We start from the raw sequence: 20817 nt of genomic DNA, 5'->3' as shown, positions 1-20817 counted from the left end.
TCATGTCTATAACTGCGCTGAAGGCGCCGATTATATTTAATAGAATTATGTGGGAAGGAAAAAGAAAAAGAAAGGCCGGTTGTCCAAGCTTGCTGATCCTGCTACTGCCAAGAATGAGTCAATGTGTGGCGCAAATGAGTGTCGAAATAAGTCAATGTCCCGATCATCTCGCTGCAAAAATACCTCCCTACACGTCTCCCAGAAACGGGATATCGGTCCAATTGCCATGAGAAACATGGATGCCAACCTTGGTGGCGACCATGATGCCAGCTACAGCATACGATGCGTACTTTGCAATTTTGACAAGGAGCTCCAACTCCGGATCCGTCCCTAGAATATCCTATTAGCCAGGGGAAACAAAAACAAGAGCATGGTCAAAATAGCAACCTTTTATCACCCTCTCGAGCGCTCCGCTCCAGGCGCCGAGAAGAATGAAGACGTAACTCGCCATGTCGAGCGCGCTGTCGCCATCATTCTTCCCGGGCCAATCCGGAGTTATGATCTCCAAGACGCTCACCGCGACGGAAAGAGCAAAGATGACGGCCTGCAGAATGGCGTCGAGGACGGCACGCACTTTATTCACCACCAGCTTTGTGAGCGCCGTGATGAAGTGCAGCACGATATTGGTCGTCGAGTTGAACACGGCCACGACCCAACTGATGAGCCGCAGCGTATACCCGGGCTTCTTGTCCCCGAGCGAGACACTGTGCAGCGTGTACATCAAGATGCAGGGGTCGAGGAAGTGGTCGAGCGTCACCTTGCCTTTCGTCTTACATTGTGATACCTCCAGGTCCGCGAGGGCCACCAAGCTGGCCGTCGGCCGAGGCTGACCAACAAAGAGCAGCTGGTCGTGCTGATCAGTCAGCTCGGCTGATACCGGAAGCAAGCTTTCCGGGATGCTGATGAGTATGGCGATCGTGGCCGCCGACACGCCGACATTTGCGGCGAACTTGTTGAACTCGGGACCCGGCACAGCCTTGCCGCTTGCCAGGTTCTTGATAATGGTAGCAAACTTGCCCCTGGGGATTGCCGGCGGCTTCTTGCCCGTCACTATCTTGGCGACAACGGTCGCGGGTATGGCTATGGCCAATGCCAGCACGTCGAGGATGGTCGGGTCATGCCCCGGCCGGATGAACGTCTTGTACAGATACGAGAAGATGGGGACGTTGATGGGCGCCGTGATGATGCCGTTGAACGTCTTGATGATTGATTTGATCAAGTTCAGAAGCATGTCAGTCAGCTTCTCCACGCTGTCGATGCAGCCGATCAAGAAATTTGTCGGCGCCTGGTCGTGAGCCTGTTTTGCGTCCAGAGAGCGTTTTCCTCGGGGTTCGTAATCATCCATCACTTGCTTCCTGCGACTTTTAATCTCGTTTTGGTGTTTTCCCTGTATGCTTTTCAGCTCCTCATCTACTTCGGCAAACAGCTCCCGTTCCGCTGGGCTCAGCATGTCCGAGATGACGGCTCCTGACAAAAAGGTGGACGCATCGCGACCGCCCCCGTGGTTAAACTATTGACATTTTCATCACCTTGTGTCAGCAGCGGCATCCAAAAACGAATCAATAGCTTTTACATAACGCTGTCAGCCTGTGTTTACATCTCTTAGAGCATCTTACCTGGTACGCCGCCCAATTTGCAGCCATGGAATTCCCTGCCGGGTTCTTAGATTGGCCTTTTGAGCCCGACGCGTCGTTCGCCTTGATATCCAGTTTCTTCATCTCCGCCTCACGTGGCCGGCTATCTGATACTTTATGCTTCAGGGATTCAAAGAAGTCCTTTGATTTTGACCTTAAAGAATCCAACAAGACGGGCCCTTCTTCAAGGGCATCCTAGACAATGTTCAAAATGGAGTCTCGGGTGTCCTTGATGTTCCCCCATTCGAAGAGGTATCCCAACCACCGGACGAGCTTTTTCCCAAGCTCCATAATCTTCTTAAAGATGAAGGAGAGGACCTTTCCTATATGTTCCACTGTCTCCATGACCTATTGATAGATCTCTTTTCCTATCTTAACCAAGACGTTCATTCCGTTCACAATGAATAAAATGACCTTGTCAACCTGCTTTTCCAGCCAATGCCACCATCCCTGAGGTTCTGGTGTCAGCAAACTCCAAGACGTCAACTTGTATTGCCCACACATCAGAAAGAACAAATACCACTTACCCACAGCATATATTTAACCCCTTTCTCCGCCCCCTGGAGTATTTCTTAGGCATGAAATCCACGGCTATCCTCCAGCGACACCGTGTAGGGAGTTTCGCCTCGGTCAAAGGAACGTCTCGTCTTCATGGCCTCATGGATGCACCCTGCCACATCTTCGATCTCTCAAGGCGTCAACTTAGTACCATCAAGCAGCTTCCCCTGGCCAGGCCCTAGGTCGATGTCCAGATCCTCCTTGTGCTTAAGCTTGCATAACCTCTGGTTGATCTTGTCTGCCGGGTCCACCGCTAGGGACTTTGCCGACTCGGAGCCAGGCAAAGCATCGGTGACGGTAAACTTAGGTGTCAAAATGTCATCCGTCAGCACGGTGAGAGTAAGAAGGCCGCTTTGGTCAGTCATGACGGCGACGCCCGCGTTCGTGGCGACGACGCCGCGGCCGTTTATAATGACGCTCATTTCCCCCGAAGACCTCAGAATAACGGGATAATTGAGCAGGGGGGCTCCCAATACGCTGATGGGCTTAATCTGGGTCATGTAGGACTGCACTTCAATAACCTTGTCCAAGGACGGCTGAATAATGGGGACTGGTTTCCAAATTTGTGAACTCTTGCCCTGTTCCAGCATGGCAATATTGCCGACATTATTAGCAAAAACAAATGCCTCACATGCCGACGGCGTCTATTTGAAGGGAGCAAAGTAGCCCCCCTGGTGGTCCGGAACGACTTGCACAGCGACCGGGTCGGGCACCCCGAAGTGAGTGTCCGTCATTATGTATCCAATGCCGTTGTTGGTGTTTGAAGCCCACACCGAGGTCCCGGAACCAGACGTTGTGACTTGAAGGTCCTTGACCGAGGAGAAGACACCCGCATCAGTTACTTTGCTGGGGCCAGGATGAGCCAATTCCTTGGCTTTAAACCTAAACAAGCCAGTGCCCCCGGCGAGGAGATCACTGAACCCATCCGGCGTCTGTACGGCGGCCAGAGCCCGAGGATATGGGCGAAAAGATTAGCAAATCTCATTGTGGCTATGCAGCTTTCAGTACATTTCATTTACCGGCTGGGGTTGGATCTATTCCCAATTTTAGCAATTCATTTCTTTTCTATTTTTATCTCATATTTATGCAGCCACAGCTTACCAGATGGTTCTTTGAGAGGCACGTCAATGTCGTGAGGAGCATCAATAGACATGAAGACGATAGCTTTTTTACCTGCATTGTATCGTTTTAGTCTCCTTATTTTCAAAACCGGTACCAAGCCTCTTATTTGGGCCAGGGACATGGCAATCGAGAGAGGCATCGCTTCTTCGACCCTAAACGTACCTTGCACCACGTGGAGAACGGCATGTCCAGGGATCGTTTTGGAACCGTATTTCATGACCACAGGCTGCACTGCTATTACCTTCTCTGCATTTACCGGAAGCCTGACGTTATTCTTCTTCTTCCACGAGTAGCCACTTTCGGACATGGTCACGGAGGCAGATAGCAACTTTGAATCTCGGCATCTCAGTCTTGGTCCATTGGACTCTAGATGTCTTTAGTCTAAGCATGGCAACTTGTGACAACCTAAAGTATCAGGGACTCGACTTACAACTGTTCTTGTCTTGATAATTACATACCATCGGACAACTCTATTCGTAGAAACTCGCATGTCTGAGTGGGTGCTGTGTCAAGTTTTGGCCCGTCGCAGATTGACTCAGGAATTTGACAGCGTACGGGTTCAAATGTCATCATGCAGAGGTTAAACAAACAGTCTTGGTACTTGCCAATCTGCAAGAGCCCCGGCCCCTTACAGCAATAGAATTTGTATGCGGAGTAGGTATATGTACTTTTAGCATCAGCTCAACTACATCATGGTCATGCTACTTGAGTGGAAGTAAATGCTACTGTACAGGAGGCATGTATCTCATGCGGTCACAACTTATCATCACAAACGACGGTTAGACAGTCCCATACCGGACGTTGATGTTCCCATTGCAGCGGCTATCTGCAATGCACTGCAAGCGGCTAGCTACGCCTACCAGACTCGTCTTTCTGTGTGAACACCGGCCACGTCAGACAAATCTCAATCCTAATTCTTCTCATCTTGGGCATAACACTACCGAGACCTAGTTGTTCCCCCCCCTCCAACCAGAAGTCCACACTTCCCTTGAGGCCTTGACGCAATCTCATGACACGAGACGCGAGGTATAAAGCTCCCGTATAGGTCCCGGCTTCATACCACAAGTTGCATGATCAATTCATTCGTTTTCAATTTACTCTGCATTCACTGTCAACTTCGTTCTCAGGACTTGTCCCAACTTCGGCTTCCGTCTTGGCCATGTCCGTGTCAGCCTTTGAAATGTCCCCAGTAGAGCAGAAACGGCTGCAGGCGTCTCTCAAGACAGCCACCGGTACCTTTAATCAGGCCGTGGCAGTCTCCCAGGACGCGCTCAACGACGGTTTGTATTACTTGTTTGACAAGTTCGAGGAACTGAAGAAGATGGAAGTGAATTCAAAGAAATTTGGTTCCATCGACGCCTCGATGAGTTATTCCGAAATCTCTCTGCCTGTAAAGTCCTCCAATTACCGCACAGTCGTCTTTTATTGCATCTTTGAATCCGGACAGCTCATTGTCACGGATGACATGGGGTATGAGTATGGCGGTGCTCATTCGTCGTCCTCCCGTCCTTCCAGGCTCAGCTCAGCTCACCCACTAACATGGCGCTTCATGCAGCCGACCCAAGCCGCCTATTAAAATGGATAAATGGCGTTTTGCCTTTGACGTCGACTTTACTACCCTGCAAGAGCCGCCGCAAACACAAGAACACGAGAAGAGGTGAAGAAGAGGCTGAAACAGCTAGGCGACTATTCCATCAAGAGGTTGTTCCTCGACTTTAAAAGTGAGATTTTGAACCACGCGGTCAATCTATAAATTTGCCTCCAGCTACTGACTATTTTGACCAGCCCACAAGATTAGAAATTTTAAAAAGGATCTAAGCAGCTTCGAGGGCCACGTATGGAACAATGAAGACTTGCAAAGCTTCCTGTCTCTCATGTCCTTCTGGGGCGATCCAGACAAGGGGGTCATGAAGGATCCCCAAAAGTCGACGCTGGGATATTACTTGACGACCCCGAAGCCCGAGACGGTCAACCCGCCGGTCCCGACGTTCCCGCCGACTGCCATGAAGCATCAGCACTACAAGTATATTGCGCCCGGAAAGGACTTTCCTGACGAAGGACTGAAGCTTGGCAAGAACAATATGCTCTTGTATTTGGAAATGACCCAGAACCGGTCTTTCCCAAAAGAGGACATCCTAGAATATTCAGGCAATTTCGTCACTCCGGGCATGAAAGGGACAACCTGCATCTCCCGAGACGTCTTTTGGGATTCGTATCTGATCCGAAACCCACCCCTAAGCAGTCCTCCCGGGTCGCTGCCTCCACTCCTCCGCGAGTTCAATAGGCATACCTACGCCTGGTTGGGAGGCTTTCACATTTGGGCTAAAGGATACGTCGCTGGTGTGTCCTTGAGCTTCGGATTCGGGCACACAGGCTGGGAGCCACCGCGAACCCCCGAGTATTTTGCATGGAAGCGAGTCTCGGCGGATAAATGGGAATGGAAGGTAAGCGACGACAAATCGGACAGTGACAAGGGAACATGGCCCGTCAAGGCCGAGGGAAAAGCGAAAAGTATGTACGGCGTATCCGGTAGTGGTAGCCCGTGAAGATAGCTTTCCAATGGCATCCAAGGTTACACGTACAACGAGTTGTGGTTCGTGCCGGGCCAAAACGTTATACACATCAAGGGAGTCTCGAAGCTCTGGGCAGAATGGAAGAAGAGTGGTTGGGAGACGTTGATAGAAAAGTGAGTTCCCCCCAATGTGCCCCCTTTTCATGGGGATGGGTGATAACGTGTGCAACACGCGCTGCAGGGGAGGCTCCGAAGTCAAATTCAGCGTGGATATCTCGATAGACTCTGTCATCGAGGGAGGCCTGAAGCTGAACATGAACCTTCCGCAAACCCCCAAGAACGTTTTCAAGATCACCCAGGTGATGAGTCCTTGGGGCGCAGCTGCTCAACAAGACAGCAGCGACGACACCGAGCCCGAGCCCGAGAGGTGGGAGACGGCCGAAGGTGACGAAGACAAGATCATCCCGGAAGCAAAGGCAGAGGAAAAGAAGTCCATCAACGTCAAGAACATAATGGAGGTGACCAATATTGCAGCTGGCCAACTCGATTTCCAGTCCATGACGACCAATTTGCAGTCGGCGTTGCTGAACTCGGCACGCTTCGTTATTTCCGGTGGCCGGGACTTTTACCACAAGAACCCCGTGTTCAATAACAACGGAGATCTTCTTGTGGAGGCGAGGTATAAGTCTTGATGGCCCAAATGTGACATTTGAAGGGCTTAGGCTTGGAGTAATAACTTAATTTATCTAATAGTAGTTTTTAGTATAAAGGGTTCTTAGTTTTATTTAAGGCCTTAAAACTTAAAAATATTTTTAAATATAAAAATTTAATAAGAGCCTTTTACCTTAATCTTATAATTATAGCCCTTATATAACAAATACTATTTCCGTGTAATACCAAAGAACTAAACGCCGTGGCCCCTAATCCATCCTTTGCGGCCCAGACGTAGTTAAATAATTGTTATTGTCAATGCTGACATATTTAAAATACCCACAAGATAGTATTGCCGTACAGCGAGTATGGTATGTAAAGCCCCAGTATGTAGTAGTTTATTTCGGCTTCTCCAAGGGCCCAGAAGAAATACGAGCATCTTTCCCAAAGTCCCGACACATCACAGCTAAAGATAATATTTGGGACAAGTCTATACAACGACAAGCGACCCTAGAGAAATGTAGTGTATATAAGTAAATAGAGGGCTTTGAGAATCTTACCTAGTATACAGTTGACTGCCCTCGATAACGTATCAAGACTCAAGAGTAGTAGTTGTGATTACTCTGCATAACCGCCCGAACTAAGATACCCGACGCCTATACGCCAACTCGACAAAACCATGCTCTTGTAGCGTGGCGAAAGTAAAAGAGAGTCGTGCTAGCAGATCTATTAGGAACTGTTAATCAATAACGTGGACGTTTGTCACTAATAGTCTGTTCTAGTCTGTAGCACGACACTACAATTGTAACACGATATTACTATGCCTTCAACGCCATGTTGCTACAACTGCGTGACGAAATCGCAGCAATTATAGACACGACACGCCCAAGTTTTCCGGCCTTATCTAGGAATTTTTCCAACAGGACACAATGATGTGGCGCGTATAGTCAATTCTACAATATGCTGGCTCATTTAGGCTGTCAGTCACACGGCCAGTGCACAACAAAGGCGTCGGACGAAAAACAGTTACACAACACTTAAACACCAAAGAAGGTATCACGAGACCTAGATTAGGGCCTTGGGCCAGAGCGCCGTCAGGCCACCATCGCTCACCGACTTGCACATATAATCTTCGGTCCCTCAAGGCCTCGTGGGAAACGAAGGACCTTTGATACCTTAAAGATTAATATCAATGAAATCGAACTTAACACCGCCCGCCTAAGAGTCCCAAGAAAGTAGTAGAATGTCGTGTGAGATTGGTATTGCACGTCTAAATGGGTTCATTAACCCTAACCCTAACTATGCATTGCAACAACTGAGGTAGGTAACAGAGGCATGTTTTCATAGCAATCTGGCTATAATTTATAGTCATGTCGCGTCGCTTGACTGTTCGATTAAATGTTGAACGATGTTTAGCACTAATGGCCCTATCGTCCACACAACTATGGTCCACACAACTATGTGAGGGAAATGACAAATCCTGGACCTCACATGGTCTGTTTATGCTTGCAATCTATGTTCAAGTCTTATTAAGGAATGAGAATAGGGCGAAGCTAATAGAACAAACTATATAATAACACGCTCCTGAAGAATTACACCTCCACGCCTGCAGCATGGCGTATGCCATTCTATTGCTCCCTTCCTGACTTCCGTTTCCGACTTGACTCTAGTTTCATGAGTCTGCTATCATTCAATCCCTCCACAACAAGCTGTTATTCCAAAGTCCCATCGCTTCTTTTTCCTGAGCTGGCCCTCGTGTTGTAGTTGGATCTCACATAATGTCTCAATTTTCCATCCGATGCTGGCACATTCATCAAACAAGTGTACCGGATCTCCTCCATCCTCACTTGTTCGTCTTCGAGCCCCGTTGTCCAAGTGCGCTGGTTTGCTCATTGTCTGTAGACTGTCTTCTAGTTACTTAGCCTTCCCAGTCCTAGACAAGATCTACATGTCTCATCTGGTCTTATAGCTCTCCCTCCTCGTTGATAGTATATCCCATCGCTTTAAATAGCCGCATGGTCTTCCCCTCCTGTGGGTTGCAAAGCGTAACCCCCCGATCGCTCAGATACTGCCACGTCTCCCTGATAAACTTGCGGGCTTTCTTCTCAGGAACCCTGGTTTCAATCTCCATAAGATGCAGCCCCCCAACCACCACGTCGTCGAATTTGGCCTTGTGGCCATTAATTCGTATCTTCCACTTACCGTCCGGGTAAGGCCCGTACTTAACGAGTGCACTCCAGTTTACATGTTGATACCGTTCCGCGAATTGTACCTGCTCCTCTCGCCAGATGTTCTCCGGTGATACTGGGTCCAGAGGACATCGTTTCTCGCAGTTATACGTGGGATCATTTTTGCCATAGCGATCCCATCCGCATTCCACAAAGTCTGGTACATTGGCGGTCTCTTCATCGAAGCTGACTTTGATGGTAGATAGCGGCCGACCTTTATTTGTTTTTGTTCGAAACATCATGCCCGAGAATATATGGATCGGAGGCTTTTCGTCGTAGTATGCGATCGGGTTCTCTTTGTAAGGGGGTGTTGTTGGGTCGAGGCCGAGCTTGGCGAGCGTCTCTTGGGGAGTTGAGTCGCAAATGGCCCATTGCAGGCTAATCTTGTTTTTTGCCCTCGCAAAGGAGAGTGCAAAGAGGAGAATCGAGTACAGCGCAAATTGACGCATTGGCTTGATCTGGAAAAGACGGCGTTTCGCTTTCGATGGAAGATGCCTGAGTCGAAGAAGGCGGTGTATACGTGGAAATACTGTCCCCCGAGAACTCGCTGTGCGCAGATGATTCAATTCATTCAAGGGTATAGTCGAGGAAAGTTGAGACAAGAATGAAATGAACGAAAGACAACAAAGTAGTTTAGTCAATTGTTATGCGTTCTTTGTGAACACGTCACAATTGTGAAGAAATGACGTGGTGAGCCTTCGAATGCGTCCAGGGTAGGGGCCGTTGGGGACGGAGTTGTGCACGTAATTACTCGATTGTTCCTGATAGTCGCCAGAGCTTAACGCTTCTGTAAATGGCTTGTAAGCTCGCTCAGGGCTTTGTAAAAGAAATCCAGTCCGGAATGTAGTGTCAGTGGTAACTTAGTATAATATTTAGGTTTCGTGAAGACTGTTGAGGTGGAGCGTGGCCGAAAGGGAGGTCACCAAGTTGGGCAGCCGTGTTTTAAATTCACTCCTCATTTTTTCCTCCGTACTCCGTACTCCGTACTTGAGCTGCTGCTACCCGTTGGCAACTACGTGGCTCGTCCACTTAGTCGCTGACGGGTAAGCGTGAAAGACGTTGTCTTACCACAGCTGTGGCTTATGCATCTGACAAAGGCATAAGACTACTCAGGCATCAGGACAACCCAATCAAGGATGGGTTGCCATTCCGCCATGACATCAGCGGCTGCTGGCATGGAGACAGTACTTTAGAAGTTGCAAACCCAACAATCTTCTCCCCATTTTCGGTTGGGTTATTGTTCAGATGAAAGGCTCCACATACCAGGAGCGGCTTTTCGGTGATCAAGCACCGCCGAAAACGGTAGTGGAATATGAATAGGGCGTGTCAGCAGCTACTCGGCCAGACAAGTGACAACATTGAACTTATACCGGCTGTAGCTTCTTGCAAAAAATTTCAGGACAGGGCCCTACATGCTGTGTATATTGCAAACAACCCAGCATCTTCATACCTGTTGAGTCAAAAATGTGTCTTGGGAGACGAATGATGGCGGTAGTTGCTTTTTTTACTCCGTGGAGCTGAAATCATGTCTCACATTCAACGCAACGATACAGGGATCTTCCCGCCAGTCCGACCGCATCACACGGAATTACACGGCACATGGGGGTCACACAAGGGGCTATGATCACGAGACCAAGGGCAAAAGGCTGACCGACTTGTTGATCGACCTAGTACCTGGTTATCGAGGCCCTGATAGGAGCCAAAGAGCTGCAATTCCAAAGACTTATTTCAGATGAATTGAACCTTGTTGTTCCAAGCTCTCTACTGAGCCCTTGTCACAGACCAGGTAACTATAACAGGGTCCGATATAGCATTTTCAGAGACATTTCATCATCAACGAAATCACTAGGATTGTCACACGGCCAAGACCAAAACGAAGGCACCGGCCACAAAGGTTACACAATAACAAAGGGAGTCATCACGAGAACCCGTAGTCGGACCTCGGCGAGGGCAACCTCAGGCCTCTAGGACTCACCGACTTTTTGTATTTATGAAGACTTCTGAATCCCTCAAGCTCTCCTAGAGCGCCGAGGATCTTGATTACCTCAGAGTCAATTATTATTTTAGGAATTGAACACACGTTCCAAGCCCAGTTACCCTGCTCATGTCACACTTATGGAGACAGAGAATGCCCGGGTAGAAATAATGGCAGGTATATTTGACACTCGCGCACCATCTATAAACCGCGAGGGAGAAAGTCGTGTAGGAGGCGGTCACTATGACTATGCCCAGATATACGGCCTTGTTGCACTCTCGTGGCTTGCTCAATTAGGAGATGACAGGAAGGAAAGCCGATGATCCGGCTCCGGAGTGGAAGACATCAAAACTGAGAACATGGTCAGTATTCTGCACAAAGGAACACGGTAATTGGGGGTAGCCATACACGACGATTAAGATGGCAATATACACCGAGAGGAAGCCAAGCCAGGTTAGCCGTGCCGTTTTCTAAAACTTGCGAATACTGCTCATGAGAAACACCAGGGCGGTAGCCACCAGCATGAAGTAGTTTGTGCAGGCGGCATGGTTCGACAAGGCGACGAGAGCCACCGAGGTGTCGAATATTCCCGATGCACAGACAATAATGTACGTCGCGAGGAAGAAGACTCTCGTGACCTCCTTTAACCACAGTCCGCAAGCCATCTCGGCCATGTCCGCAATGGAATGGCAGCCGGCATGCGAGCTGCGAAAGTCGCCTTGGATAATGGCACAATGCGTGTTCAGAAACCATCCACGAACAATGAGGGCACCCGGAAGCGGCCCCAAGACAAGCATTGCACAGAAGGAATGGTAGGAACGTCCGTCGCAAGTACAACTGTCTTCTATTGGTGAGAGTGTCTTTGCTGCCATAATCATGAATCGCAACTTTGAGGAAGATGGCTGAGGCATGGATCCATCCCAGCGCTTTATTAGTCAACCTGTGCAGGCTGATGTCAGGAACCGGGCGAAGCATGACACACCGATGGTAAGAAAGTTGATAGCTCCCTCGCGCGTCTTGAAGACTTGGGAGGAGTCATTGTCAAGTTTCATACCTTAAATGCTGTCGCTGCTACGGACCGGGGCCGGTGTAATAGCATCAGACCTTTCTGGATCAGACAAGATTATGGTATACGCGGTCGAAGGGGGAACAGTCAAATTGGGTGTCGTTAAATATTGAGATGTCGACGATATACAATTCCATCACCACCAATACCAAAACTCGGCTTATCGTGGTGGTCAGACAGTTCCGCGAAACACGTAAAATATTACAGTTGACCCTTGTCTACCACGCGAAATACAAACTTCATCCTCATCTCTTGGCGGGAAACCGGGGAACTTTGTGGGGTAAAAACACGACGAATCACGAACGTTGGGGTGCTGAAGGAGCAGCTGAGCGAAAGTCATAGCACGCCAGTTAAAGCAATGACATGGTAAAAGGTGATTGCTGTACGAAATTTCGAGTTTCAATCACTCGATAGCTAATTGGGGCGCCCAGGTGCCGCTGGCAGCAAGGCACCCGGAGCAGGGGCATTCTTCGACTTGAACTCGTCGCAAATCTGCTCCATGGTTACAAATTCAACACCCTCATGACTCTTCATATGCTCAATAAGTCTCTCGTGCATCAACAAGGCGTGCGGACGACCCGACACGTCGGGATGAATCGTCAATGGAAAAATAAAGTCGTCATACTCGCGGTAAAAGTACTCAAAATGGTCGCGCCAAATGTCCTCCACATCTCGTGCGTTTACAAATCCATGGCTGTTGGGAGCATTCTTGATGAACATCATTGGAGGCAAATCGTCAAGGTACCCTGTCGACAGAGTCAGCTCTTACAGGACCAGACAGCAAAGCAGGTACAGCGGCCGGGCCTCACAGTTTGCCGGAATCTCAACCAGGCCAGTCTCCTCGCCCTTGACACAGGGGCGCATCCAGTCGCTTGGCTTCTTGGAATAGTCTATCTTGGACCACGCGTCACCGGTGCGCAGATAGTAAGGCTGGCAGTCGTGGTGGCTCATGCTGTGGTCATACTCGATGCCGTAGTCGAGGAGAAGTTGAGCTCCCTCTTTGCTTGTTTCCCACCACGGCGCAACACTGCCACGAGGAGGCTTGCCGCTGAATTCGGTGAGCATGCGATACGTCTTGTCCAAAATCTCTCTCTGCTGGTCGATATTCAGGCGGCTGGGGTTCTCGTGGGAGTAGCCATGCAGGCCGATTTCATGTCCAGCATCGCGAACCGCCGCCATGTCTTCTGGGAATGTCTCGAGACTGTGGCCGGGAATGAACCATGTTGCCTTGATGTCGTATTTGGCAAGAAGCTTCAGTATGCGCTGCACTCCCACAGTTCCGGCGAAGTAGCCTGCAGAAAGGTTAGAGTGATGTAGAAAAGGTGTCAATGATGGGAGTACCTCTGCTGATGTCATGAGATGAATCCTCGCCCCCATATGACCCGAGCCCTGCGTACACATGTTAGAACATGCCACGACGGTAGGTCTGCAGCTGCGTACATCCTGCGACGGCATCGACGTCAACGCCATAAGATACCAAAACTCTCTTCTTGGCCATTTCGAAGCTGTCAGTGTATCGGGCATGAAGCGATCTTGTCGGGTTTCCTCGCGGGGGCTGGGGCTGGGGATGCGGAACCTGCAGGCTTAAACACGGGGTTGACCCTGCAAGGTTGCGTCACCTTCATGTTGCCGGTTCGTTCTATGCATCGTGTTAGTGTGGTCTGGTGGATCTAGAGATGGAGTCGATGTCACGTAAAGGGACATCGGACGTTAACATGAGTGCGGCCGCTATGGGCTATCGCGTAGTAGCAGTTGACAACCAGCCGCCCCGCGGGACAGCGACTTGCCAGGGAGGTATCAGATGCTTCGCAGCCGGCATTGGTCGTTGACTGATCCAAAGAGTCTGGTGGAATACTGGAAGCTTATCAGGCTATCGACTTCCGGGGGCAGATTGGTTGTCGACGTGGCTCAGGAAATAAGTGCTGTGTGCGCCTTGGACAGATCCAAAAGTCCGTTGGATGGCTGGGCCCATTTGGATTCAATCAATCAAATGGTATTGAGATTTTGCAAATGGCCAAGGCGCGGCCCCTCATCCGAGCCAGGTCTGGTACATATCCATCAAACACGGAGGGGCATGAGGGGCTGTCAATACGTACCGTGGAGCCTGCCCCCACCAAGATATGACCGACGTCGGCCCAACTCATTGGGTGACTCGACTAGAACAGACCATGTAGGCAGAGTCTTGCATGTTTTTATTTTATTTTATTTTCTCTTGCTGCCTTCCATCACCACACCACAACACCACGCCCAACTCATTTCGCTCCTGCAACCATGTCCAAAGGCCGTGTCTGTCTGTGAGTACCTCCAAGCCACCCAATTCCTCTTCATTGAGACCATTGACTGACCTGATGGCTCCTCCAGCGCCTACTCTGGTGGCCTCGACACCTCCACCGTAAGCTTGACGAATCCATCCACGCTGGATTGTACACCAGCTAATCTTGTTTTGCATCAATAGATCTTGGTCTGGCTTCTTCAGCAGGGTTACCAAGTTGTGTGCTACCTCGGAGATGTCGGCCAAGATGAGGACTTTGCCGCCGTCGAGGCCAAGGCCCTCAAGGTCAGGACACGATGCCGCTCTCCTCGCGTGCCATTGAATCCTTGCTTACCTTGTCCTACAGCTAGGTGCCGAGGCTTTCGTCTGCGAGAACCTTCAGCGTGAGCTTGTAGACGACGTCGTCAGCCGTGCCATCATGTGCAACGCCATCTTCGAGGACCAATACCTTCTGGGTACCGCATTGGCTCGCCCTATTATTGCTCGAAGCATGATCCGAGTAGCTGAGAAGCACAACTGCGCTTACTTGTCCCACGGCGCAACAGGCAAAGGCGTATGTATCACCCTTCTCTGGGAGTTTCCAACACAATGCTGACCTTGGTTATAGAACGAGTGAGCGTCCCATATTGAACAAGAGTACGAATACGGCACACTAACACTGAGCTTAGCCAGGTTCGATTCGAGGTTGGTCGCCGCCCGTGACTTTATACGCCCTGATGTAGGCTAATCATGCCTTTCACAGCTCGCTTTCATAGCCTTGAACCCCTCTATTCAAATCTTGGCACCCTGGCGAATGCCAGAGTTTATTGAGAAGTTCCAGTCCGCACAACTCAAATCTGCCTCTGCTATGATTACAGTGGGACTGATTCTTATTCCCCAGGGGCCGCAATGACCTTCTCAAATTCGCCGCCGAGAACAACATTCCCGTCTCATCAACCCCCAAGGCACCATGGTCCATGGATGAGGTAAATAGGACCCTTCTATTTGTTCTTTTTTTCGCCTGCTGACGTATATTGTCCAGAACATCATTCACACCTCTTATGAGGCTGGTATTCTTGTGCGTTGACTTGGAACGTCTCATACCCGCGCTCTACACTTATCAATAACAACAATAGGAGGACCCCGATCACACACCGCCGAAAGAGTTGTGGATGCGAACCAAGTAAATAACTGCGCTTCTATTTGGCGAGTTCGTAGACTGACAGTCGTTTAGGGATCCCCAGGACGCTCCCAACGAGCCCACCGAGTTCTCCGTTCACTTCGAGAAGGGGTACGTTGCCTCGTATTGTCGGATCAGTCAAACCTCGCTAACAGAGACTTCAGCCTCATCTCCAAGGTCGTTGTTGGCGACAAGGAAGTCACCGATTCCGTTGAGAGCCTTAAGTTGCTGAACAAGGCAAGTTTTGCTGCATGTTGCGGCGGTGACTATGAACATGGCCTAACATGCGTCTAGATTGGCTATGAGAATGGCGTTGGACGAGTTGATATCGTGGAGAACCGTACGCATGGTCTAGGCGCCACACTGGTTGCGACTTGCTAACATTGTATGACAGGTTTCATCGGTCTGAAGAGCCGAGGTATTTATGACAATGCACAACTGTACTCATGACTAACGTGGACTAATTTTGCGCCCCAGGCTGCTACGAGTAAATATACTCCTCTGACCCAAATTTGCCCCTATCAAATACCTTTGATAGCTAACCTCCGCCCTGTATCATAGCACCCCCGGTCTGACGCTCGCCCGTCTGGCGCACTTGTCCCTCGAAGGCTTGGTCATGGATGGCCGCGTCCGTGAACTCAGGGACCAGTTTTCCAGCATCACTTGGTCTCGTCTCATCTACAACGGCATGTACTTTAGCCCCGAGCGCGAATTTGTATGTATTCCCCAGTCCCGACTTCAGTCGTATGCTCGCCAACAAAATATTAGGTCGAGAACTCTGTCGTCTTCTGCCAGCACAACGTGACTGGTGTTGTCAGGCTTTCCGCCTACAAGGGCCACGCCTACGTCCTCGGTCGATCCAGCAATGCTTCCAACCTGTACTCGGAGCAAGATGCTTCCATGGACTCTCTCGAAGGGTTCTCTCCCATGGAGTATGTATGAATGAGGCTCCGGTGGAAGATTTGACTGACATTTGCCTAGCACTACTGGCTTCATTGCCATTCAGGCCATCCGCCTCAAGAAGTATGGTGAACAGAAGATCAAGGATGGCCAGCCCCTCAGCAAGTCGTGATTTGTTTGTAGATGAACATTGTACGTCTACGGGAGTAATATGGGTCCATGACTGGACAGGCGTCAGGGAGCACCATGGAATCATCTGGAACAAGATGCAGTAAGCCGTTTTTGGGATGGCAGAAAAAAAGTTGGAGCGGCTGGTAAGAGCGTCCGGGACGCATAGCACTATGTTTCTTTGAGATATTTAACAGAGATGATGAATTCCATATCTCATGGTGCACTATTATGGCGCAGCATGACGCGTCCAATGCGAGTTTTTGTAGACCAGTGATGCATGTGTTGGGGTTGCCGGCCACGTTGCGTGAATGATGGAAAACCACCCGTCGTGCACACATAGTATAGATGAGCCAACACACGAGCGCTAGCTGGCAACAATCTTCTTTTGATACCATGTTTACATGTACTGGTAGGCTAGATCAAAGGCACACAACTAGCCTGTTACGCAACCGGCACGCACCATCATCACCAGAGTGTTGGACGCTGGGGCAGACGTCGTAGGCACAACAACATGCGAGAGCTTTTGCAACTCGGCAGCGTCATTCACCAGCGCACAGGGTATTGTACATAACCCCCATCAGCCTGGATACTCGGCAGGCGGCAGCACCTCTAGCGGTGCGGCACCAATCGGCTCCGGAAGCGTTGATGTTGCCCTCGACACCGATCAGGGAGGGAGCAACACTGTTGCGGCGGCGGGAAAACTCACCCGTCTTGGAGCTGTCCTAGAGGACATTTCTGCTCGTGCCGCTTCATCTGCAAGTGCCAGCTGTGTGGACGCTTCAGCACCATATTTCCAATTCCGCGGGCTGGAGACGGCACGGCTGCCTTGGAGCAACTCAAACTCCCGGAAGCTCTTCCCGTCAACGAAGAATACCCTGATCAACGGACTATACCCATCTGCTAAATTTCTCGGGCTGTATAGCAAAACGCTGAATATTGGCCGTCAGATTCGTGATGTGTACCAGCGCGTCTTTGACAAGTGCGACGTCATCATACCCACAACACCATTCGTTGCGCCGCGGCATGCGGACTGGAAAAGGCACGAGGTCCTCGAGTCCTTTGAGCCCATTATTTGGTTGACCACAAACACGGCCGTGTTTCCCGTCACGGGACACCCGGGCATAAGTCCTAGGCGCAGCCGTCCTATTCACGTATATATAGTAATCACTCAACCCCCACTTGTTGCGAAAACATCAAAGACTTTTAACATTCTTCGAGATTATCGTTGAATCAAGTCTTTTGCTCTAAGCCTTCGTATCGAGCCCTCGTCACAGTTCCTCTTGGGTTTCTTCCCTCTGCGGACGATCAAAACGTTCGACTGCCCGTCGGTATGCAGATTGTAGGAGGTCTCTATCAGGAGGAGACGGTACCGATGGATGGACATGCCTGGGAGTCAAATTTGACTGCACAGCGCAACTGCCCCCAAGGACGATGAAATACTGTGTTTCGGAGGGCTCAGAGCCAGGCTCCTGGCCATGTGACAAGGGTTCAAAGGCTTGGAGCACAGGACTCGATTCAATGATATTCTCGAAGGATGTTGAAAAGAATTTGGTGTTTTAGCAAGAAGAAGGGGATCAGTAATTATTAGATATACGTGAAAAGAATGTCTATACCTAGGGCTTCTGCCGGGTCATGTGTTCAGTCTGTGTAGCCCCTGGGTCCTTTGTCGGTGAGGCTCCTTTGTTGGGCTTTGTTGTTGGGCCATTTCCGTGCAATACACTCGCTGATGGTCTTGTTTTGTGGCCAAGGAGTAAAGGCTGTTGTCATGAAGAACGGAAGCCAGAATTGCAAGGCCTGTAATCACAGGCGCATTTGAATAGTATCACGCATCTAGAACATAAATCCTTAGAGTTAGAGCGTACATACACAAGTGACTGTGACAAGGGCTTGACAGAGGGCTTGGAGCATAAATGCCTCGATTCAAAGATATCTCGTAGGATGTCAAAGGCCCTTGATTTTTTGAAAGGAGGAAAGGGACGAGTGACCGCTATATATACATCAACTAAACGGGCATGACTAAGGCTTCCAGCGGGTCATGTGTTCAATCTGTGTAACTTCAAGGTCCTTTGTCGGCGATGCCCCTTTGTTGGGCTTCATTGTTGGGTCTCAACCGTGTAACAGCGACCTTCACCTACTTCGTATTCCTAGTTTATCGTGTACCCTCCGTCCACCACCAGGGCATGGCCTTGAATAAACGACGCCTGCTTTGAGCACAAGAACAAGACCGCATCGGCAATCTCCTCTGGCCTTCCCATGCGCCGCATCGGCGCAATGTCAATGGCTGGTCTGACGCGAGCCTTAATCTCATCAGAGCCCGTCGTCATGGGTGTGGCGGTGACGCCTGGACAAACGCAATTCACTCTAATATTATCGGATGAGTAATCTATGGCATCAGAGCGTGTCATGTTCATAATGGCGGCCTTGGACGCGCAATATGCGGCCGCAGTCGGCCGGGCCACGATGCCCAGATTGCTGGCAATGTTGACCACGGCACCACGCTGCTCTGGGTGCTCAGGGAGCGGCTGCTGCTTGACCATCTGGCCCAGCACGGCGCGCGACAGCAGCCAAGACCCCCTGTAGTTGACGTTGGTGATTTTGTCGAATTCCGACACTGGTGTTTGGTGGGAGCGCAGGGACGGACCGAGGATGCCGGCACAGCTCACGGCGTAGTCTATGCGGGTGAAGATGCCGGTTGATTTCGACACGAATTCATCGACAAAGGATTCATCAGACACGTCGCCGGCTTGGCTGGAGACGCTGGCCTTGGGGTTGATCTCGAGGATGGCCGCACGAGTGCTTTGTAGTGACGTTGGATTAATGTCTGTGATGGCGAACCTGGAACACCCCGACCGAGCAAAAGCCTTGCATACAGCTGCTCCAATACCTGCACGCGGTTCAGTATTCGCCGGTTGTGTGATTTTAAATTGCGGAGAAGAAGAGAAGTCTGGTGATGCTGACCTGTGCCACCCGCACCGGTGATGAGCGCTACGCCTGGGAGCCTAAACATGGTGTTTGAGGTGTCCGGTATTCCTGGTTTGACGCTCACATACGATACACCCGAGATCCAGGTTACTTTGGGGCAGTATTCTGTATCGCCACCAATGGTGATCTCTTTTGCGATGGACTATAATGAGCCCCTCTGGATAGCCCGGCCATGGCACTCCGTCTTATGTGGCCAGGACAAATCCGAGATGGCACCTGAGCGCTCGGGAATCGATATTTGGGGTCCTCCGTACGACTCTGTACGAGCCTGACCCAGCCAATAAAGTTTTATTCCGTCTTTTGGGCTGATTTGCTGGCTTGGAGTACTGGCTGGAGTTTCCCTCAACTACCCCAACATCCCAACCTCCACCGGTTGACCAGTTGACCTCTATTGCCATTCCAGCGTGCCCAGCGTAGCATTGAATCACTCCGTGTTACAGTGCATACATGTATTGTCATGCCTGGCGCCACATTTGACGGTGTCCACGGTGATCCCGTACGCAAGCGCAGACACCGAAGAGAGCCTGGAGACAGACTCTGCCTACACTGCGGTTGCTCATTCAAGCGGACCGAGCATTTGGAGCGGCATGTGAGAACCCGTACGTACTGTACCCCAAAGCGAATGCGAAACATGTCTTTAGTCCTAGCAGATACAAAGAAGAAGCTGTTCGGGCGTAATTAATGTGGAGTCAATGGCATTTGCGCGGTGCGACTTGCTGGCTTGTTATCGGCGAATCACGTCAATTGCACGAAGGTGTCAATAACCCACGAGAGCCCAGAAGGCGAAGACGAACATCGGACAGCGACACCGGGGAGTCGCCCAGAGACACCATTCAACTCCTGGTAGCCGACCTGGATAGCCTCACTATCTTCACCTGCTCGAATATAGAGCGTCAGGTGCATCACGAGCCGATCCTCGGCTTATAGGGCTTCGGTTTAGGTACTGCACGCTTCCATCCAGGACTGTTGCGAAAGCTTCCGAGAAGTCCTCGACTTGGACTTTATATTTCCTTCCGCCACGGATTCCACCTCCATGTTCCCTTTATCCATTGGGATACATCTCAGGTTACCGTCTTCTACCAAGGAATCGACAGCCACGACAGCCCTGCAGTGGCAGCTCGCGAGACATGAGACTTCCAAGTAACAGCAGTTCTTCCAGGAGACGATATCGCACTCGCTAAGGAATCGAGACACTGCCGCACCGTTGGATCCTATCCCGACACCCTTGTGGAATTGTGTCTGGTCTTGTTACACGGCCTCCTGCACCAGATTTACATTGTGCGCGACGTCTCTCTGCCTGTCATGGATGGTCTGGCAGCTCTGCCCGCCCAAGAGGTTGAAAAGCTTGGGTCAGTACTCACCAAAACGATTCTTGAACTACTTGTCATGTGGCTCGCGCTGGTGGGTGCGTAAATAGGCGCAGCTTGCGATCGCGGACGTCGGGCTGGCAGCAAACCCTCCGAGTCTGAAGAAGCATCAAGAACTCCTGATTCGAAGTAGGCGAGCCGTCTGAAGCTGCAACCAGTTAACAATGCAGCAAGGCGGTCAACATGGCCGAATTACCCAGGAGAAGCTACGGCGTTCTAT

At 50.4% G+C, this 20817-nt stretch overlaps 11 protein-coding genes across 11 annotated transcripts; 3 read left to right on the top strand and 8 right to left on the bottom strand.

Moving 5' to 3' along the window:
- Window positions 1-187: 187 nt before the first annotated feature.
- G6M90_00g032510 (uncharacterized protein) lies at window positions 188-1718 on the bottom strand (the record flags this gene model as incomplete). Its single annotated transcript, XM_014687696.1, has 3 exons — window positions 188-330; window positions 388-1510; window positions 1617-1718. 3 exons carry the CDS (start codon window positions 1716-1718, stop codon window positions 188-190), a joined length of 1368 nt encoding a protein of 455 aa, XP_014543182.1.
- A 111-nt stretch (window positions 1719-1829) lies between these two features.
- On the bottom strand, window positions 1830-1979 carry G6M90_00g032500 (uncharacterized protein; the record flags this gene model as incomplete). The annotated part of the gene is made up of 1 exon (XM_066130111.1): window positions 1830-1979. One exon carries the CDS (start codon window positions 1977-1979, stop codon window positions 1830-1832), a length of 150 nt encoding a protein of 49 aa, XP_065986284.1.
- Window positions 1980-2323: 344 nt separating this feature from the next.
- On the bottom strand, window positions 2324-2782 carry G6M90_00g032490 (uncharacterized protein; the record flags this gene model as incomplete). Its single annotated transcript, XM_014687695.1, has 1 exon — window positions 2324-2782. One exon carries the CDS (start codon window positions 2780-2782, stop codon window positions 2324-2326), a length of 459 nt encoding a protein of 152 aa, XP_014543181.1.
- A 54-nt stretch (window positions 2783-2836) lies between these two features.
- On the bottom strand, window positions 2837-3621 carry G6M90_00g032480 (uncharacterized protein; the record flags this gene model as incomplete). Its single annotated transcript, XM_066130110.1, has 4 exons — window positions 2837-3124; window positions 3212-3226; window positions 3316-3365; window positions 3477-3621. 4 exons carry the CDS (start codon window positions 3619-3621, stop codon window positions 2837-2839), a joined length of 498 nt encoding a protein of 165 aa, XP_065986320.1.
- Window positions 3622-4473: 852 nt separating this feature from the next.
- Window positions 4474-6518, top strand: G6M90_00g032470 (uncharacterized protein; the record flags this gene model as incomplete). Its single annotated transcript, XM_014687693.2, has 5 exons — window positions 4474-4790; window positions 4941-5035; window positions 5100-5825; window positions 5886-6000; window positions 6068-6518. 5 exons carry the CDS (start codon window positions 4474-4476, stop codon window positions 6516-6518), a joined length of 1704 nt encoding a protein of 567 aa, XP_014543179.2.
- A 1922-nt stretch (window positions 6519-8440) lies between these two features.
- On the bottom strand, window positions 8441-9154 carry G6M90_00g032460 (uncharacterized protein; the record flags this gene model as incomplete). Its single annotated transcript, XM_014687692.1, has 1 exon — window positions 8441-9154. The coding sequence occupies one exon, from the start codon at window positions 9152-9154 to the stop codon at window positions 8441-8443; it is 714 nt and encodes a 237-aa protein (XP_014543178.1).
- Window positions 9155-11150: 1996 nt separating this feature from the next.
- Window positions 11151-11591, bottom strand: G6M90_00g032450 (uncharacterized protein; the record flags this gene model as incomplete). The annotated part of the gene is made up of 1 exon (XM_014687691.2): window positions 11151-11591. The coding sequence occupies one exon, from the start codon at window positions 11589-11591 to the stop codon at window positions 11151-11153; it is 441 nt and encodes a 146-aa protein (XP_014543177.2).
- Window positions 11592-12160: 569 nt separating this feature from the next.
- Window positions 12161-13244, bottom strand: pgdA (Peptidoglycan deacetylase; the record flags this gene model as incomplete). The annotated part of the gene is made up of 4 exons (XM_014687690.1): window positions 12161-12492; window positions 12556-13038; window positions 13088-13135; window positions 13187-13244. The coding sequence occupies 4 exons, from the start codon at window positions 13242-13244 to the stop codon at window positions 12161-12163; spliced, it is 921 nt and encodes a 306-aa protein (XP_014543176.1).
- Window positions 13245-14017: 773 nt separating this feature from the next.
- ARG1 (Argininosuccinate synthase) lies at window positions 14018-16249 on the top strand (the record flags this gene model as incomplete). The annotated part of the gene is made up of 17 exons (XM_066130109.1): window positions 14018-14040; window positions 14108-14138; window positions 14202-14303; window positions 14365-14571; window positions 14691-14702; window positions 14761-14837; window positions 14899-14983; window positions 15040-15075; window positions 15134-15180; window positions 15232-15288; window positions 15342-15414; window positions 15472-15517; window positions 15572-15595; window positions 15655-15664; window positions 15739-15892; window positions 15946-16109; window positions 16159-16249. 17 exons carry the CDS (start codon window positions 14018-14020, stop codon window positions 16247-16249), a joined length of 1239 nt encoding a protein of 412 aa, XP_065986157.1.
- Window positions 16250-16759: 510 nt separating this feature from the next.
- G6M90_00g032420 (uncharacterized protein) lies at window positions 16760-17477 on the top strand (the record flags this gene model as incomplete). The annotated part of the gene is made up of 2 exons (XM_066130108.1): window positions 16760-16806; window positions 16853-17477. The coding sequence occupies 2 exons, from the start codon at window positions 16760-16762 to the stop codon at window positions 17475-17477; spliced, it is 672 nt and encodes a 223-aa protein (XP_065986411.1).
- A 915-nt stretch (window positions 17478-18392) lies between these two features.
- Window positions 18393-19255, bottom strand: xecD (2-(R)-hydroxypropyl-CoM dehydrogenase; the record flags this gene model as incomplete). Its single annotated transcript, XM_014687688.1, has 2 exons — window positions 18393-19132; window positions 19207-19255. The coding sequence occupies 2 exons, from the start codon at window positions 19253-19255 to the stop codon at window positions 18393-18395; spliced, it is 789 nt and encodes a 262-aa protein (XP_014543174.1).
- Window positions 19256-20817: the final 1562 nt, after the last annotated feature.

The sequence above is a fragment of the Metarhizium brunneum genome, chromosome 2, assembly GCF_013426205.1.
Source record: "Metarhizium brunneum chromosome 2, complete sequence".
Lineage (NCBI taxonomy): Eukaryota > Fungi > Ascomycota > Sordariomycetes > Hypocreales > Clavicipitaceae > Metarhizium > Metarhizium brunneum.
Note: the sequence above shows the minus strand (reverse complement) of the source record. Positions and strands in the feature narration are given on the sequence as shown.